Consider the following 17,834-nt stretch of genomic DNA (forward strand, 5'->3'; position numbering starts at 1 on the left):
AGTCGTAACATGTTTAAAACATTTAGAAATATAATTGTGCACAGAAGACTCAAATTATCTCTGGTGAAAATGTAAAATCGGAGCGTAAGTCGAAATGTAAAAGGAGAGTAAGAGCGTAAGTCAAATGTAAAGGGAGAGTTAAGGGCCATCTACAATGGAGAGTCGTAGGCCGTAACAGTAGTCGTAGAAAATGTCTTCACTTCGTATTGCTTTACTGTTTACAGCCTACAGCAGACATTGAGCCAATTCATTGCGTGCTTACCACTGATCTCATTAAAGTGGATATGGCATAGGACGAAATAAGTGTGACCAATTGAAGGTTGTAGTCTCTGCACAATATGGCGGTATATACGAATACGAACACAGTTTACTGTGACGATGATACGAAATTCCACGTGTAATTAATTATCTATAGACGTAGATGTGTAGCAGTTTTATCCAAAATATTACTTTTTTATAATAAAAATAGTAAAATAGTAAGATTCCAAAATTAAAAAATGTGTTTATTGTGGAAAAGGAAGTGAAAATAAACAACAAACGTTCATAGGTGAGTAAGGTTAAGTCTGAAAAGTTTAATAATAATATGTTTAATATATAATGTATCTGGATTCAAATATGTACCTCATAAGTACATAAGTATTTGTTGAATACACATTTTTATTATGTTGCTTTAAATTACAAATTTAAGTTTTAAGTGATACGTTTGTTTTGAATTCATATATTTTATGTTATAAAATATATTTATAATGTAACATTATTGTCATTATGTTTAAATAGCACAGCATGTGACTTGCAAAGTTTAATAAAGCACGCAAAATAACATTTTTCTATTACTACTTTTCTATTACTATTTTCTAAAAAACGCGATAAAAAAATTATCTTACTTTTTTCTATGCTGTGCATGTATAGTGCATGTATATACATTTTATTATGTACATTATAATATTTATACTTAAATATTAAATAAATCTATGCTAATCTATGTCTAATAGTTACTTTTTTTACAAGCTGCAAGTATGGATTACTACAACACAATTAAGGACACGAGGACAAAATAAGCTATAACAATTTAAAACCCTTTAAACTTATTTATAAGTTTAGTAGTAGTAGTATTATTTATTAGTAAAATTATTTAGCAAGATGGTCATAAATAAAAATTTACAATTTTTAGACACCTGCAAAATTTTATTTTTTAATCTTTTATTTATCCTCTTATTTAATAAAATATTTATATATTTTGATTCAATTTATACATAAAAATGTTATATATTACCAAATATTTTTTTTAATATTACAAAATATTTGTTATAAAGTCACTTACAAATGTCACTTACAATTATAAAAAAATACATAATATTAAATGTTATATGTATGATATAAAACAATATTATAAAAATTCAAATAAACACATTCCAGATTAATATTTTAGAACATTTCAAATTACTAAACATATACATTTTAATATATTTTGTAAATTAATTAATTTTTTAATTCATTTTTACTGGTTACATTATAATCATATTTTATATTTTTACAATATATCTTATTTAACACATATATTTTGTGTTAGTCATTCAAATTTTCCGCCAAAAGCGTGTACGCTGACTACAACTTTAATGGCTTCCGGTATTCTATTGGTCACACTTTTTTACCTCAGATTATTAGGGTATGCCATATCCACTTTAATGAGATCAGTGGGTTGTTTTCTAAATTATAAAAATTATATCGACACTTTATCCAAATGATGATTCTGCGATTGGATAAAAAAAAATTTTTTTAGACATTTTCTGCTAACTATACGCTTAATCAATTTTAATTAATTGTAATTATTCTATGGTTTTCCAACTCTAAGATCGGTATTCATGGTCGAATCTTATTTTAAGATCGTCTCAAGTAATGTCTTAAGATGTTAATATGGCTCTGTGATTGGTTGATGGCATCTTAAGACTGTACTTAAGATGATGTTAAATATAAAAATCGACTATGAATACCGGCCTAGAAGTTTTTTCCAAATATTTCCAAATGTTTTCTAAACAATTAAATAAGATAATTTTTAATAATTTTTAATTTGTTTGCCAACTACACGTCGGTATGAAAAAGGCTTTGGTGGCCGCTTTCAGGTTCTTTTCTGGTTATGGTATCTATAATATAAATTAAAACTTCAAATATTGCTTGAAATATTGTTGCAATTTTAAAAATTTTATTTGTAAATTCTTTTATATCTACATTAGATTTAACAATACTATAATTGCCGACACACACGACACACATTCTTTCTTTTCTCTTATTATGTGATGCATACAAATTTAAATATAACATACAATCTCTCAACATTCACACAATTGAGGTAATTAACTTTCTATTATAAGGCATTTATGATACTATAGTGTATGCAATCGACACACGAGCTATATATAAGAAAAAAAAAATTTTATTTAAAAATTTTTAAATTTTATACGAATCGCAAAAGTCAACAAACCGAAAAAACAACAAGGACAACATTACTAAATAAACTTTACGATTTTCTACATTTGTATTTTCAATTGATAATAACAACCTAAATATAATAAATCTTGCATAAATTTACAGCAAAAATGTAATATAAAATAATATGACATATTCATATATGTCATATGAGATCACGAAACATATAATAGAATCTCGTAAAAATATATGTAATAATATATGTTAAAACACAGATAACAAATAATACGTTATAGTTATACAAATAATATTATAACGTATATTAATACATTATTCCTCGATTTATTTATCTATATGCAAGAAATCTCTATATAGGAACTAATCATTCTTTATCTCCTAATTAAGCGCAATCGTAAGTTCGCGGAATTGTTATGTGAATAGAGGTTCTTCGAGTTTTCAATATTAATGTTGTAAACTCAATCATGCAATTGCGAATCTAATAAATTTGTTATTTATTATATTGTGTTTATGCAACTACCGTAAATATAATTTACTATAAATATTTAATAAATATAAAATAATTTTTAGTTTTTTGGCGTTATTTGCATCTATCAGATTTTTAACTGTATAAAATAAAAGTGTACATTTGTTATCTATACAATGTGTAATATGTGTTTTAATAATTGTTATGTATATTTATATTTATATTACATATTTAGTAAAGTAAAAGTATGCGATTGTACGTATTGATTTCTAACTTTAAATAAATAACATCTAATGGTTTTTCAATAATCTAAAAAAAATTTTTTAGTTGTAAATTTATCGCGTTTTTATCATTGAAAATATGATATTTGATTTTGTGATTTAAAATAATTTTTTTCTTTAACGTAGATTTTTCTCACGCAAATGTTGAATACTCTTGTTCCATCTCACTCAACATGTTATACAATCGTTTCTGTAAGCTGTCTGGTGTTGCCGCTCGTGGTGAATGCATCATGTCGCCGGCTGGATTAGCGCATTGTCTCAATAATACCGCCAATGTGCTAGTAGTATGTTCCGAAACGAGCAAGCCAGGAATAATTATTGTCCCTGAGTACGCCCAACCGAGAAAAATTTTCTCGCAAATAATCTGTAAGCACACATAACTTTTGCGATAAAGAATTGTAATAAAATTGAAATGTTAGAATTATGATAACTGATTCGAGATTTTTGTCAGAAAGTTCTATTAATTACACACAATACTATATACATAAACGTAACAAAAGATTGCCATAAAAATAATAATACACCCTGATGGAAATATTTTATTGAAAATCTCTTTCAATTGACCCATTTCATTGGAATTTATTAAATTCATTAAAATTCATTAAAACTCATTTATAAAATTCATTAAAATTTATTAAAACTCATTTAATTCCTTAAAATTTTATAAAATTCATTAAATTTACTTTATTGTTATTTAACAAAAAAATAAATTATATGAATTTTAATGAATCTTAAAGAAACCTTAATTAATTTTAATTTATTTCAATTAAATTTAACGAATCTTATTGAATCTTAGTGAAAAGGGGTCAATTGAGAGAGATTTTCAGTAAAAATTTCAGTAATATATTTCCATCAGGGAACCATTTTATTCTTATTGTTTACATAATAAATATTACTTTCGTAATACTGTAATAATGATAAAAATACTGTAACAAATTATTTAATTAAAGTGTATTTAATATAATACACTTTTTATTATATATAAGATATAGAAATACTAATTAAATATTACAATGAATAATTAAATGTAATAAATATTATACATGTGTGTGTGTAAAATTATAAATTACCTGCAAATTATTATTGAGAACCGGAGATTCGCAACGTTTGTTTTTTGAGCAAACTGACCGGCAATCGAAGTAATCGCAGTCCTCGTGTTTCTCGCAGCTTTTACCATCACTGATTATACGATCAACAATGGTCTTAGGAAAAACTGCGTCCAGATCTAAGAATTTTAATTTTTGCCCGCCCAGAGGTAAACCAAAATGATTAATTTTTACGTCGCAAAGATGAAGCGGCTCGGTAAAGCTTGTCTCTAACTCCTCGAGTAAATTAAGAATCATTACGGCGAGCTTGAGCCTTTTTGCCCATTCGGGTTTAGAATCTGACAAAGCCAACACCGTTGTGGGTGTCTCGATCGGTCGGACGTACTCGACCGCATAAAACGTGCCGCACGTGCCGATTGGCTGCGGAAACACATCCCTGTCTTCGTACAAAATCGCCATTAGATATTCATTTTCTTGCAGCAACGGCCAGAGATTCTCCATCTCCATCTGACGTCTTACGGTGTCTGTTTCGACTCGATGGGTGCGCAACCGGGCGAGTCTTTCCAGCTGATGTTGCGAGAGAGTTACATTTAATTTATTGATAACCAAGTCCTTGATCATGGTGATAAACTCCTCTTCGGACGGGAAGTGCCGGGAATCGGTTGCGTCTACCCAGTACAGCGACTCAAATTGCTCTGAGGATACTTTAGTCCTGAATCGAGGTAGAATTTATATGAGAGAATTAAAATGTTTTAATATTTGCGAAATATGAAAATAACAAAAAATAACGCATAACTTCTGAAACATAGAAAAATATAAGAAAAGAATAAGAGAACTACTTTGAAGCCTTGAATACAAGCCGCGTCGCTTCCCAATGCGCAGAGAAAACTGTCTCCTTGCCAGCATGGAGCGTCTCGCATGCTAGTGAGTGTATCCTCTTTTCGGTGCACAGTGGTTCGCAAAGAATTCCCATCGCAGTACCATCTCGGTGTTGACTGCACTGAAATGAAAATATCATCGAATACTTTGCAAATCGGCTAAACTCGGAATCGAAATCGAAAAAAAAAAAAATTCTGCAAAAACAAGATAAATGAAAATGTAGTTTTCCACGTACGCAACGTGGAATTTTATAATAACATGTGCGTGAAATAAAACATTGTATATTTTAACTTTTAGTAACAATGATTATTAATAAATAATCTTTTTTTTTAAGTAGAACATTACATTCATGATTTATCGCAATTTTTCTATTGTATATCTATTGTTGTTTTTTAAACTCTTTAACAGACTTTAATATTTTAAAAATACAAAGGAGAAAGAGATTCATTCTCTCTCTCTCTCTCTCTCTCTCTCTCTCTCTCTCTCTCTCTCTCTCTCTCTCTCTCTCTCTCTCTCTCTCTCTCTCTCTCGAGCGAGCGAGAAAAAATTTATTGAGATCAAATTAATAAAGTAATTATTTCAATTAATAAAAATAATTGTAAACCACTTTTTTAAAATAATTTATTTTTTTCTAAATAATAAATCAATAATTTTTTTATGTTATTTCGTTCGCAATAAATATTAATTTAACGATAAACAAATGTTTTAGCATCCATTACAGTACAGACAGGTTCTTTTCGTCACGCACTGTCCGAGTCGCGAGAATTGGCGAGAATCGAGAGCAATGGAAGAGCATGGGTCTTTTGCGCGCGTGGGCGCAATTCGTACGACCCCATATTACACACGTGCATGTGGTACAACGTCGTAATGTTGCACGGGCTCGTTCATATGATATTTTTAGTCGACCCAATCGGCCACGATGAGGGAACAGTCGGGAGGGGATAGCGCGACTCCTGTATAAGCATGTCATACGTGCCTGCACATTCTGCGCATTCGAGATGGCACTTACCGAAAACTTTTACTTTATCTCTCATTATTGTATATTATGTTTTGCTGACGGAAACTTTAAGATATGTATTATCCACTCTTAAAAAAAGGATGTTATTGTTTTCCACGATACTGATCGATTTTTTCGCAGCGCTTACTTTGTGTTGCGAGAATAACTATCATTGCGATTGAGTTTTGAGACGGTCAAATTGTGACAATGTTGACTATCATCGCGGAATTAGCAAATGATAATTTGTATAGATGGTTATCTATACAATTATCGCAATTTATTTTCAAAAAGTAAAAAATAAAAAGTTAAATAGCGCGCGCGAGGCGCGTGTCTGTGGTGTCTATAGTACACACACACACACACACACACGCGCGCGCGCGCGCACAAAATATATAGTATATAAAATATGTGTTGCCTTTTTTGCAAAAAAACAATACAGCGAAATAACATTCAATGGACAAATTATTTCAATTTAGAATTATATTAGTAAAAATTAACTCAATGTTTTATGTTAAGGTATCTGTACCCAATATGGCCATGTACCCAATTTGCCTCACCTCCCATTTTCAAATAGTTACAATAAATTTCCAGATAATATATCGCTCAAGGAAGTCGATATGATGTATTTATGCTAGTTAACTGCTCAATATCTCCTTTTTATGGTTTGTAATCACACTTTATTCAAATGGTGTTCTTCTGAATCTAAAATTTCAGAGGTAAGTTTTTGCTTTGTGTAACTATCATGTAACAATTATAAATATTCATAATTCATATTATTGCAGCTCATTATTTATATTTTTCAACACTGTAATTAATTGAAGCTTTTTGACAGATAAAAATTAAGATAAACGCCCCTTGTAGTAAATAAACAGTTTCATTATTTAATGAATAGCTGTATGTGTAGTTTTTTCCATAAGTATGTTAATAAATGTTTAATTAAACATGTTGATTGTTATTTTGCATTTTTTCAAAAATATTTACGAAAAGGATGAAAATATATAGCTGGGCCCTTATTTTTCAATTTCTTATTTATCCAAAAATTATAAAATCTCCAAAGCTTAGAGGGGGCATCTTGGGTATAGGTACCTTATTAAAAAAAAAGTATACTTTCTCCAATAAAAATATTAAATTTTATTTATATATTACAATTCATCTCTTTCAGTTAATTTTAGTTTGGAACTGCCGTTATATTTATATGAAAACATGAGCACATTTTTCACCTAATTAAATGTTCTATTCGACTTAACAAAGCCAAATTACTATTTGTTCTCTGACCTCCTTTTTTTAACTTAAGCCCAGTAGAACGAAATAAAACCTGCATGTCTTTCCTCTTCCTCTCTTTCTCTCTCTCTCTCTCTCTCTCTCTCTCTCTCTCTCTATCTATCTATCTATCTATCTATCTATCTGTAGCATTTACTTCATAAGTATTATAAATTATACTTTAGATAATTATAGAATTTTTTAGAATGCTTTGATAACATTTGAATTTTTTAAATTAAATTTTTAATTGTACGAGAATATACAATATACTGTAAAACTTGAAAAAATGTTAGATGTTATATGTTATCGTTTTTGTCCCACGTCTTGCGTGTGTCAATCAAATATTACATAAGCGGTTTTTCTCTTAATAATTCTAAGCTGCGATAGTACTGTTGGAATGTAATGTGACATGTGAGTGACTCAAGTAATATAAGACTTCATCGACATTAGGCTGATTAGAACTTTGTAGGATAAAATCTTTCTAGTAAGATATTCCAAGTTTTATTTTGTTGTTAAAATAATGTTTAATATCTCTAGAAATTTTTTGTTTGCAACAATTTTAGTTAAGATCTTGACACAAAATTTTTAATATATTTTATAACAAAAAATTATTTAATATTGCATAACCGAAATTATAGATTAATGGAATAACTTTATTTTATTCTATATACTCTCAATAAATTTTAATATACATATGTAACTTATGTGATCTTTTGAATTTGTAAGTAAATATTCATTTAAATTCATCAAAAGACTTAAATTTATTTTTATAATAAAAATGTTCATAATATTAAAATCGTACATAAATTATAATTTTGATAATTTTTCTAGTTGATATTATTCACAATCGGAATAAATATAAAATTAATACTTTGTTAAATATTTCCAAATGTTTTAGAGATATTTTATGTAAACGTGAATCGATCGCAACAAAATTAAAAACATTTCATAGTGGATCGATATCTGGAGTACTATATTCAGATACTGGAACACAGTCTTGCCAGATTATTAGGACTTATAAATAAGTCAATAAATTCGTAAATGCTTATCGATAAATTATCCAGTCGAAATTACTTGTACAAATTCGCGAAAGTAAATAAATTTTTTACCTCTTACTTTAAGTAAACTAAATAAATTAGTGCCGTTCTAAATAATAATCGTAAACGTAATCATAAATGATCTGTCAGACGCAGTTGTATGTACATTTTTTCAACGTAAATTAACCTTAATCTCGATTTTTAACTTTTTCTTTTTCTAATTATAAAAATAAGAAAACTGAAATTATAATTACCTTTAAAAGTAATTTACATTGATGAAAAATGGACAATACAACTCTGTGCCTCATAACGTTTTACAATTACGTTTATGCTAATATGCAAAGTAGCCTTTAGTCAATTTTCAAATTAAACTTTTCGGGCCAAATACACTTGACTTCTCTTCCGTATGATAAGTTTATCGGTTAATCATGTAACATTTATAATTTTTATCATAGCAGTCCATTTTATCAATGACCTCTGCGAACGTCAATTGTGATGAATATCGAACTTTGTTCGATCTTTGTATTGAACTTGTACTTCTGTTTGTTGCCTGCCGGACTTAATTTTTTCGCGGGCAAATTTATCGGGAGAACGCGATTGTTGTACGTGTTTACGATTAACGGTAAAGAGAAAATGTATGAATGTAAGTAGATACATCGTGTGTGAGAGGGAAACATACAAATTCACCGCGAATTAAGGCGATCGGCATGCCTTTTCCGCTCCGGAGGCTGCAGCAGAGTACGCTTGCGTCCGCCTCATTCTCTCTCACCCCTTTTCGTCGGCGCAGGAGTCAGGAGTGTCAAGAACGTCAGGACTCGCAACTCGCACACCTTCACTACCTCGACCGTCGACGTACTCACCCCGTGCCAACTCTCCGAGTCCTCTCTCTCTCTCTCTCTCTTTCTTTCTCTCTCGCGCGCGCAATCGGTATCGCGATATTCGAACATGCGACATTCGCGAACGTCGTTCGAAAACGGAGCAACACCCAGTGAAACTCACCACGGTGGATACGTGACGCCAGGCCTCAAGATTAGTGCACATTATGCCCCAATGTAGAAGTAGATAAATGACGAAAAACAGGCTGAACACCAGGACCGTCACGAGCTTGTAGTGATACATGAAACCGGGCAGCCGGCGGATGTTCATGATCGTGCTGCCGTTCGTCAGGTTCCTGACGGAGATTAAGGTGAGCGGAAGACTTCCGTTTCGTTTTCTTTTTATTTCTCTTTCTTTCCCTATTTTTTCTTCCTTCCTTCAATTTCATTCGTCACCCAGCCTCGTGGTCCTCGTCGTCTTCCACAAACTGTGTCTCGCATCAACATTCCGTCGTCGTTTCGTGTCGTCACGCCGCTGTCGCCGTCGCTGTCGCCGTCACCGTCACTGTCACCGTCGCTGTCGTCGTCGCCGTCGCTGTCGCTCTCGCTACCGTTACCGTAACGACCCTCGGGTCGTGCCGATGACGAGTGTTTGCGGCAATGCGGCATAATCTGCAGCACCGTCGTACGGTCGTACGCGAGAGCGAGGAGAGGAAGGCGAGCGTCGCGACGCTGCGCCTCTCGTGGCGAATCTCATGATTCTTCCAGGAACGTACGTCGACCGATCTTCACCCCGGCGCGCGGCGGCGGGATGATGTTTGGCCCATCTACTTTTATTACATAGTAATTGATTAAGGGTCGGTTGTTCCAACTTCTTGCTAAATTTATCTATTAGATAAACATACGTCTATCTTCATTTTGTTTCTTATATAAATAAAGACTGACACATATTTACCTGATAGGTATAAGTTTACCAAGAAGTTGGAACAATCGATCCCTAATCTTGCTTATTGCCAGTAACAATTGGCAAGGATAAAACTTTCTTTCCCTGATGAAAATGTAAAGTCGGATAAAAACGTAAGTCGAATGTAAAAGGAGAGTAAGAGCGTAAGTCGAATGTAAAGGGAGAGTAATAAAAGCATTAGCAAACCTTCTACGAAGCGTTAACACTTCTTTTACATTTCATTGTTTCAATTTACGCTTCGTAAAAGGTTTGCTAACGCTTTTATTACTCTTCCTTTATATTCGACTTACACTCCGATTTTACATTTTCACCAGGGTTTAGTACGCCACACAAATTTATTATTAATTTAAATTTCGTAGACTAATTTCGTAGACTAGTTTGTATGATGCAAAACGTAACTGATTCTGTTAACATATTACTACTAATCATAATATGTACCTTTATATGTATATTATGCGGACATATGCCGGAGTCACACGAGTTGATTTTAAATGGTTAATTGATGCAGCGCATTTAATAGCGCGATCTGTTTCATTTGCACATATTTTCTTCAAAACTTTGTGCATGATTAATGCACATTACCGCAATTTTTATTTTTATTTCCTTAATTAAAAATCATATAAAATCAAATATTTTATTTAAAAAATTCTAACAAATTTTACATTTTAAGATTTAAAAAAATATATTTTGCAAGAAAATTATTAACACAATAAGATTTATGAGAATATTATAATCTTATTAAAAAAATAAATTCTTGATTAAAAAAAGAATAAAGAAATTTGAAATTTGATCATCTTTCTATACTTTTCAATGTTTTTCTACCTTTCTTTTTTGGAAGCTTGAATATTTAATCCGTACAAATTTTAATTTTGAAAAATTATCCCAAAATCTTCTAAAGTGAGACGATATTCCGAAGTCGTAATCTCAAAATCCACTTATTTCATTCTAACTACATCAAGAAAACACATTAATTGAGAAAAGAAAGGAAGTAAGTTGCTTTCTCTCTCTCTCTCTCTCTCTCTCTTTCTCTCTCTCTCTCTGGTTCTCTATCTTTCAGCTTTTTTATCTTTTCACGCGTCTTACGGATGATAAAATAACGACATTGTCTTTATTTTATCGTTAAGACGATGCATACGTTGCGCTGCCATGTTCGACCAGCTTCTGAATCGCGCGCGCTACAAATGCGCGAGTAAGCGAGCGAGAAAGAAAGAGAGAAAGAAAGACAGAGACGCACCTGCGTGCCGCGACGCGCAGCTGTGACCTTCGACGCCCTTGTACCGCCGGCAACCGTTCTGGCGGGAGAGAACATCGTCGTCATTTTTACATGAGACGCCGTACGTTCACGTAGAGATCTACAATCGAGCTTCGTGTCATCGTTGTCGACATCAACGTTGTTATTGCCATCGGTGTTGTTCGTCCGATCTGAATCTTCTTAAAAAAATTCTGTCTCGTCTTCGCGAATCTGAGGACCGAAAGTGCGGAAGTGTTCCGCTGAGTTTCAGCGGACGTACGAGCAAACGTGTATTTCGCTTCGTTCTTGAAAAAAGAGGGGAAACCGCTTTCCGGGAAGTCGGTGAGTGCAACGCGCGTATTTGCTTTAAAAAAATTATTTAAATATTATATAAAAGCTGTCATATAAAAGTTATTATAAACATTACAGGAGGTGTAATCTATATGCAAACGTTGAAGTATATTTTTTAATTGGCCAATTTGTAAACTTTTTTTGAATGGTCAATTAAATACTTAAAAGCATTTGTAGCCGCAAGTACATTGCACTTACAGGATGTCGTATATAATGTCGTCATCTTCTGATGCAATATGAATTGAAAAAAGTTAATGATAATGTTTTTAATAAATATTTAATATTGATTAATTGATATTTTTCAACTTTAACGTATATCGATTTAAATCTTATAATTGCTTTTATTTTTTAATTCTCTCGAATTTTCAAGTAAATTAAATCTTTAGTAAACTAGATTTTAAAACATTTTCTAAGTAATTCTAAAGTAAAATTCTAAAGTAATTTTCTGGTAATCTTGATTAGAGATTTAAATGAGAATAAAAGAATTGATATATTTTATTTATCCCTTATCTCTCCTTTGTTTGCAGTCATTAACCCCTCAGTTGAGGGTAAATACAATGTATAAGGTTTGTGTAGATCAACACAACGATATGATTTGCTCTGTGGGGTTTACTTTTTAAAGCGCTCATTCTGATGATTTGCTTGATTATATCGGCTTTATTCATTTGACACGACTGCGTTGCGATGTCAATGTTCCGATTTTAACATCGGTAATATCAATGCAACACACACACACACACACACACACACACACACACACACACACACACACACACACACACACACACACACAGCAAATTACTTAAAATTTATTTAAATTTATTTACTAGAATTGTTTTTAGATTTCGGAATAAAAATAAAAATGGACATTTAAAATAACATCAATTAAATTTTTTGCACAAAGGATTTAGGGTTAAATTTTCTCTTTGGAAAATTGCGTCAGGCCGAAAAGGAAAATGTGAGGAATCCTTTAATTAATTAAGGGGATGGTTGGATATCTGTTTTACCGACAATTTTTGTAACGGATTATTTTTTTATAGATTAGAAATTTTTGTTTAGTATTAAAGCACATACTTTATTAGATTATGGAGTTTATGTCAAAAATGGAAAAAAAGTTAATTTTCGATATTTTTAATCGAGTGTGGTATCTGGAATTGTCACGTCGTAAAACAATATCTGCTTGATATAAAAGATCTGCAGTTTGTACTCAAATTTGAACAAAATTCGAATTTCTGGACTAATAGATGACAGCAACAATGTGGAGTTCTTAAAGTTAGACTTTGATGCTTAATTGAAACGAAATCGATCTAGGTCACTGCACCAGCTAATGAACAAATAAGAAATTTACGATCTATATTATGAATTATAGTGCGTCTGTAAAAAAAAATACTAATAAATTATTTTATATTAATAGCTGTTTATTTATTCTTTTAAAATGTTACTTCATGTCTCGAAGAAAATAAGAAAATAAATGTTTTATTTTAAAAAGTGAGAAAAACACTAGTAAAAACGCCAAAAACACTAGGAAATGACCAATGAGCTGTAATAAATGACCGATGCGTACCAGTAAATGACCAACGTGCAAGTTTATCTTAAAAGAAAAGCATATCCGAAAAGCATTTTAAGTAAATATTGAATTAATATTGAATTAATATTTAATTAATTAAATACTATTAGATACTTTAATTTTTATATCATACAAATTTATTTTATATAAATATTATACATACAAGTTTATTTCATACAAATACGTATTTAATATGTACATATATACATATTAAACATGTATAAATATATGTATAATATGTATAATATAATATATACATATTAAACATAATATACATATTACATGTGTAATATACATACATATATATATATATATATATATATATATGTATATTAAAGAACAGTTTCTTGTGTGACAGTCTTATATTTTTATGTCTAACTTTTCATATTTATAACTTTTTTATTTTAATAGTAACATAACTTTGATAAACATATAATCTTTTACGTTGATAATAACCCAACTTAAATAAACATAATTTTTGTGTGTTAATAATAGACTTTTTAAAGAGTGTAACTTTTTAAATTAACTTAAAATAAATAAAATAAATGCTTTTTTAAATTAATATTTCACATAAGAAACAACACAAAATAGTAATATTCTTTGGTATTATTTTAACTAACAATAAGTTTTTTGTTTTTCAATTTTTAAATAACAATTTTTGCTTTTTTTGCTCTATTGTTTTTTCCTTCTGCTTTTTCTTTTCTATTTTCTGTTTCTTTTTTAATTTTTGTTTTGCCAATTGTTGCTGTTTCTTTTCTTCTTTCTCAGCCTGTTGTTGTTCAATGATTTGTCTTTTTGCAATTTTTATTTTTTTCCATATTTTTGATGTAATAGCGAAAATCTTTTCTGTATGCTGGACTTGTTTTATCTTGCCTTTTTTCTGTCTTTTCTATACGAGGAAAATATAAATGTTCTTTCCAGAGTTTTTCATTTTGTTCAATATTTTTTCCTTCATAATCACCATTACAAACTGTTTTGTTTTTAGTTTCTGTAACAATAAATGTTTATAATAAAAATTATACACAAAGATCGCTATGCAAAGAAATTAATTTATAAGTAAGTTATAAACATTTTTTTTAATACCTTTTAAAATATTAGAAGATGATTGTGTAGATGAAATTATTTGGTACTTAATATTTATGTCAGTAGATAATGCTTTGGAAATATCAATATTTTCTTTAATTTTCATTACATCGGAATACTTTTCAGTATCTAAGTATATGTATAAAAATAAAATATATAAAAAGAACATTTATACGTATTACTTAAATAAAGAATCAATTTTCATCATTGTCATATCTAAAAACACATGGTTTTATATAAGCATAACAAATATATTTATTGCTAACAAAATTTTGAAAAGAATTATCAAACCTGTATTTGTATCATCATTTAATTCTTGTAACGACAAACTGTGCATTGGATTATTCAAAACAATAGAATTTTGTACATTTTCTTCTACACTTTGAATTTTGTATTTTTTCCAAACAGAAAATAAGATTTCTTCCATCGGTGGTTTTTTGTTATATTCAAATGCATTTTCAAACACTTTCAGTACTTTATTAGGTATATTTCTTTCAAGATCAGTTAATACTTTATTTATAAAAATCTTATTTATATTTTCTTTAATGTTTTCGGATGACAATGTCTGCTGGAATTGTTTATGTCAAGTGACATACATTTGGAATAATCTACTTTATCAGGATTATAGGGATAAAGACCAAATTTTAAATAAATTTGTTATTGCTTCGGATTTTAAAGCAGTCAAATAAGCCTTATAAAAAATAGGAACGAAATTCACTTCAGTAATTGGTTTGTTTGAAGCTTGCGTATGCTTTTGAACTACTTTTTTCCATTCAATTTTTAAAGGACGAAATATTCCTACATCACAAGGTTGCAAGATATGAGTTGCACTGGGTAACAAATAGAACAATAAAATTTTTTTTCATTACAAAAGTTATGCAACTGTAAATTTATGTGGGACTTATGACCGTCAAACAACACAAGCATTGGAAAGTTAATATTCTTTTCTACAAGTTTCGGATAAAATATATTTGCAATATATTCATAAAAAGTTGAACTAATCATCCATCCTGAATCACTTTTTCCTACAGCTACTCCTTTTGGTATAGATTCCATGACATCACGTGGAAATCTTTTGTAAGCATATATTATTAAAGAATCAACAGATTCTCCGTTAGCAGAAACGTACATAGCACACTCATACTTTGTTTTTCTTGATCTGATGCTTTACATATTGATTCTTTTCTTCTTTCTCTCCAAGAATTTTATTAATTTTAGGACATAATAACATTTCTGTTTTATCTATGTTAAAAATTCTTGAAGGATTTTCTAAAATATCATATGCATCTTCTTCAATCAAATACTGCTTTAAACAAGCAAACCATTTTTGTATACTTTCTTCTGTAACAGAAGAACGCTGTAGCTCTTGATAATACTTCAGTGTTTCTTATACTGATTTCAGGATATCTTTTTAAAAATAAATTTATCCATTTTCTACCAGGTTTATTATTTACAAATGGATTTTTTCGTTTACTTTTCTCTAAAACAGATTGCACTGCGTCCTGCACTTTACTTTTATGCATTGGAAATTCTAATTGTTTTACTAATTATCTATAAGTTTTAATTTGTTCTTCTTTTTTTGAGTTAAGAACAGGCGAGCAAGTCCCATTTTTCTTTCAATAGGTATTTTTTCGTGTATCTTATTAAAAAGTGTACTTTTTAGTATTTTATATTGTTGTGACACTTTATTTATACTAATTCCATCAATACGTACACTGTTAATAGTATTCTGCAATGCTTCCTTTGAGTAAGAAAATCTGCAGTATTTCTTTTTTTTGTGTTTTCTGGAACTCGACATATTTAATAACTATGTTAAAACATAAATAAACGCTGCAAGAAGATTAAAGAAGGTTAGTTTCACTTTATTTATCTATGACAATTTAATTCTTTTTAATTTGCTATTTTATTTATTTAATAGTTTATAATACTAATTTTTTAAACGATTAATTTTTTAAACATTCACTAAGAATTGAAAATATTAGTATTTACCTTACAACGTGAATATTAAAATAACTAGTTACAGGTAACCTCTAGTTTGTTGTTGACACGACCATAAATAGACCGTAAATAGAGTCATTCACTGGTGTATCCGTTTCGTGTTTATTTCACTAGTTAATGACTGATATATTATTTACTGGTACAAATCAAATTGGAATGTACCAATATTTGACCCATAAAAAATATAAATAAAAACAGTAAAATAATACAATAATATATAAGTAATAAATGAAATTTGAGAATTATGTGATCCTAAACAAATAGATTTTAAGTTCTTTTTGATAACAAGCATTTAATATAAAACTTATTTCTTAATTTTAATGCATATATTCTAATTTGCTTATAGTAAATTTTTGTTATAGGTACATTCGGTAAAATAAGGTACATATTTTTCTTTTTTACTTAATATAATGACATTTTTAAATAAGAAATATATTTTAATTGAATGTTTACAAAATATAGATTAAAAAAATATTAATTAATTTACAATTTATTATTCTACACTATTATTATTTTGATATTTCTCTTAAGTAGTCATTTACTGGTGACTGTTCAGCGACTGGTGCAATGATCCTACGAAAATTTAAGTATAACATGAAAAGTTGATAGAGTATAAAAAAATTTTCTTCATTCTTGGTATAAAGTTCAATTCACGCAGACTGATATTAATACGTGTGTTTTAATTCTGGAAAAGAATTTCCAAATCTACAAATTTTGTTAATGATGTACACGAATGAGTCTACATTATCGACTTAAGTTATAGACTCTCTAGCATCCCTTTAATGAAAGAATATAAACAAGGGCTCGATGCAGAAAGTTCACCGATAGATAATTTTAGACAAAAAAATATTAGACAAGTTATTGCAAACTGGCAGCCTGACAAATCTTTTACTAATCATGAATTCCCATTTTCAAAGAGTCTCCCTTTCTGTTTTTATCGTTCTTATTTCCTACCTATTTTTTTTCTTATTTCTTATTCTTTTTTTTCTTAGTATGAAAAAAGATTTGATAATGTTACCACGAAATATTCAACGTGTGTATATATCTTATAAACGTAAAAGATTGCAATTGCCAGCTTCCATCATTGGACGAAAATAAACGCTATACTGTTTTATGAGCACGATTTGATGATCCATCTCGCACGGATGCAAATATAGACTCGTGTGTTTGTAATGAAATGTTGAATGGCTAGATTTAGTTGCAAAAATTTAATCCACGAACTTTGATTTCTTGATACAAACTTGAATTGCATTCTTAAATTAAAAGATTTAAATCTCCTGTATATTTCTTATTTGAACGTAACTAATTCATTAATATTTAATATTATCTTTTAGACGGACGCTATTTATGAATAAATGTTTAAGATTATTACAAGAATGTGTCTTACCTTCTTGGCATGTAAAAAGAAGAACAAGTT

The 17,834-nt window shown here is 29.6% G+C and overlaps 1 protein-coding gene and 1 long non-coding RNA gene across 2 annotated transcripts; one reads left to right on the forward strand and one right to left on the reverse strand.

Annotated features, from left to right (window-relative positions):
• Positions 1–2,169: 2,169 nt before the first annotated feature.
• On the reverse strand, positions 2,170–9,584 carry LOC105836849 (divergent protein kinase domain 1C). The gene is made up of 4 exons (XM_012681164.2): positions 9,408–9,584; positions 5,075–5,235; positions 4,260–4,947; positions 2,170–3,553 (listed from the first exon to the last, which is right to left on the reverse strand). Exons 1-4 carry the CDS (start codon positions 9,552–9,554, stop codon positions 3,323–3,325), a joined length of 1,227 nt encoding a protein of 408 aa, XP_012536618.1. The 5' UTR covers positions 9,555–9,584; the 3' UTR covers positions 2,170–3,322.
• A 1,304-nt stretch (positions 9,585–10,888) lies between these two features.
• LOC114254987 lies at positions 10,889–12,267 on the forward strand. The gene is made up of 2 exons (XR_003626313.2): positions 10,889–11,760; positions 11,848–12,267. It is a non-coding gene; the product is annotated as an uncharacterized LOC114254987 (long non-coding RNA).
• Positions 12,268–17,834: the final 5,567 nt, after the last annotated feature.

The sequence above is a fragment of the Monomorium pharaonis genome, chromosome 3 (assembly GCF_013373865.1).
Source record: "Monomorium pharaonis isolate MP-MQ-018 chromosome 3, ASM1337386v2, whole genome shotgun sequence".
NCBI classification, from domain to species: domain Eukaryota; kingdom Metazoa; phylum Arthropoda; class Insecta; order Hymenoptera; family Formicidae; genus Monomorium; species Monomorium pharaonis.

Excerpts from the sequence above, each read along its gene's own strand:
- LOC105836849 (XM_012681164.2), bottom strand. The coding sequence starts at position 9,554 with ATGAACATCCGCCGGCTGCCCGGTTTCATGTATCACTACAAGCTCGTG. Across the intron at positions 4,948-5,074 it reads CTTGTATTCAAGGCTTCAAA|GACTAAAGTATCCTCAGAGC; the intron begins GTAGTTCTCTTA and ends ACCTCGATTCAG. Across the intron at positions 3,554-4,259 it reads TTCTCAATAATAATTTGCAG|ATTATTTGCGAGAAAATTTT; the intron begins GTAATTTATAAT and ends GTGTGCTTACAG.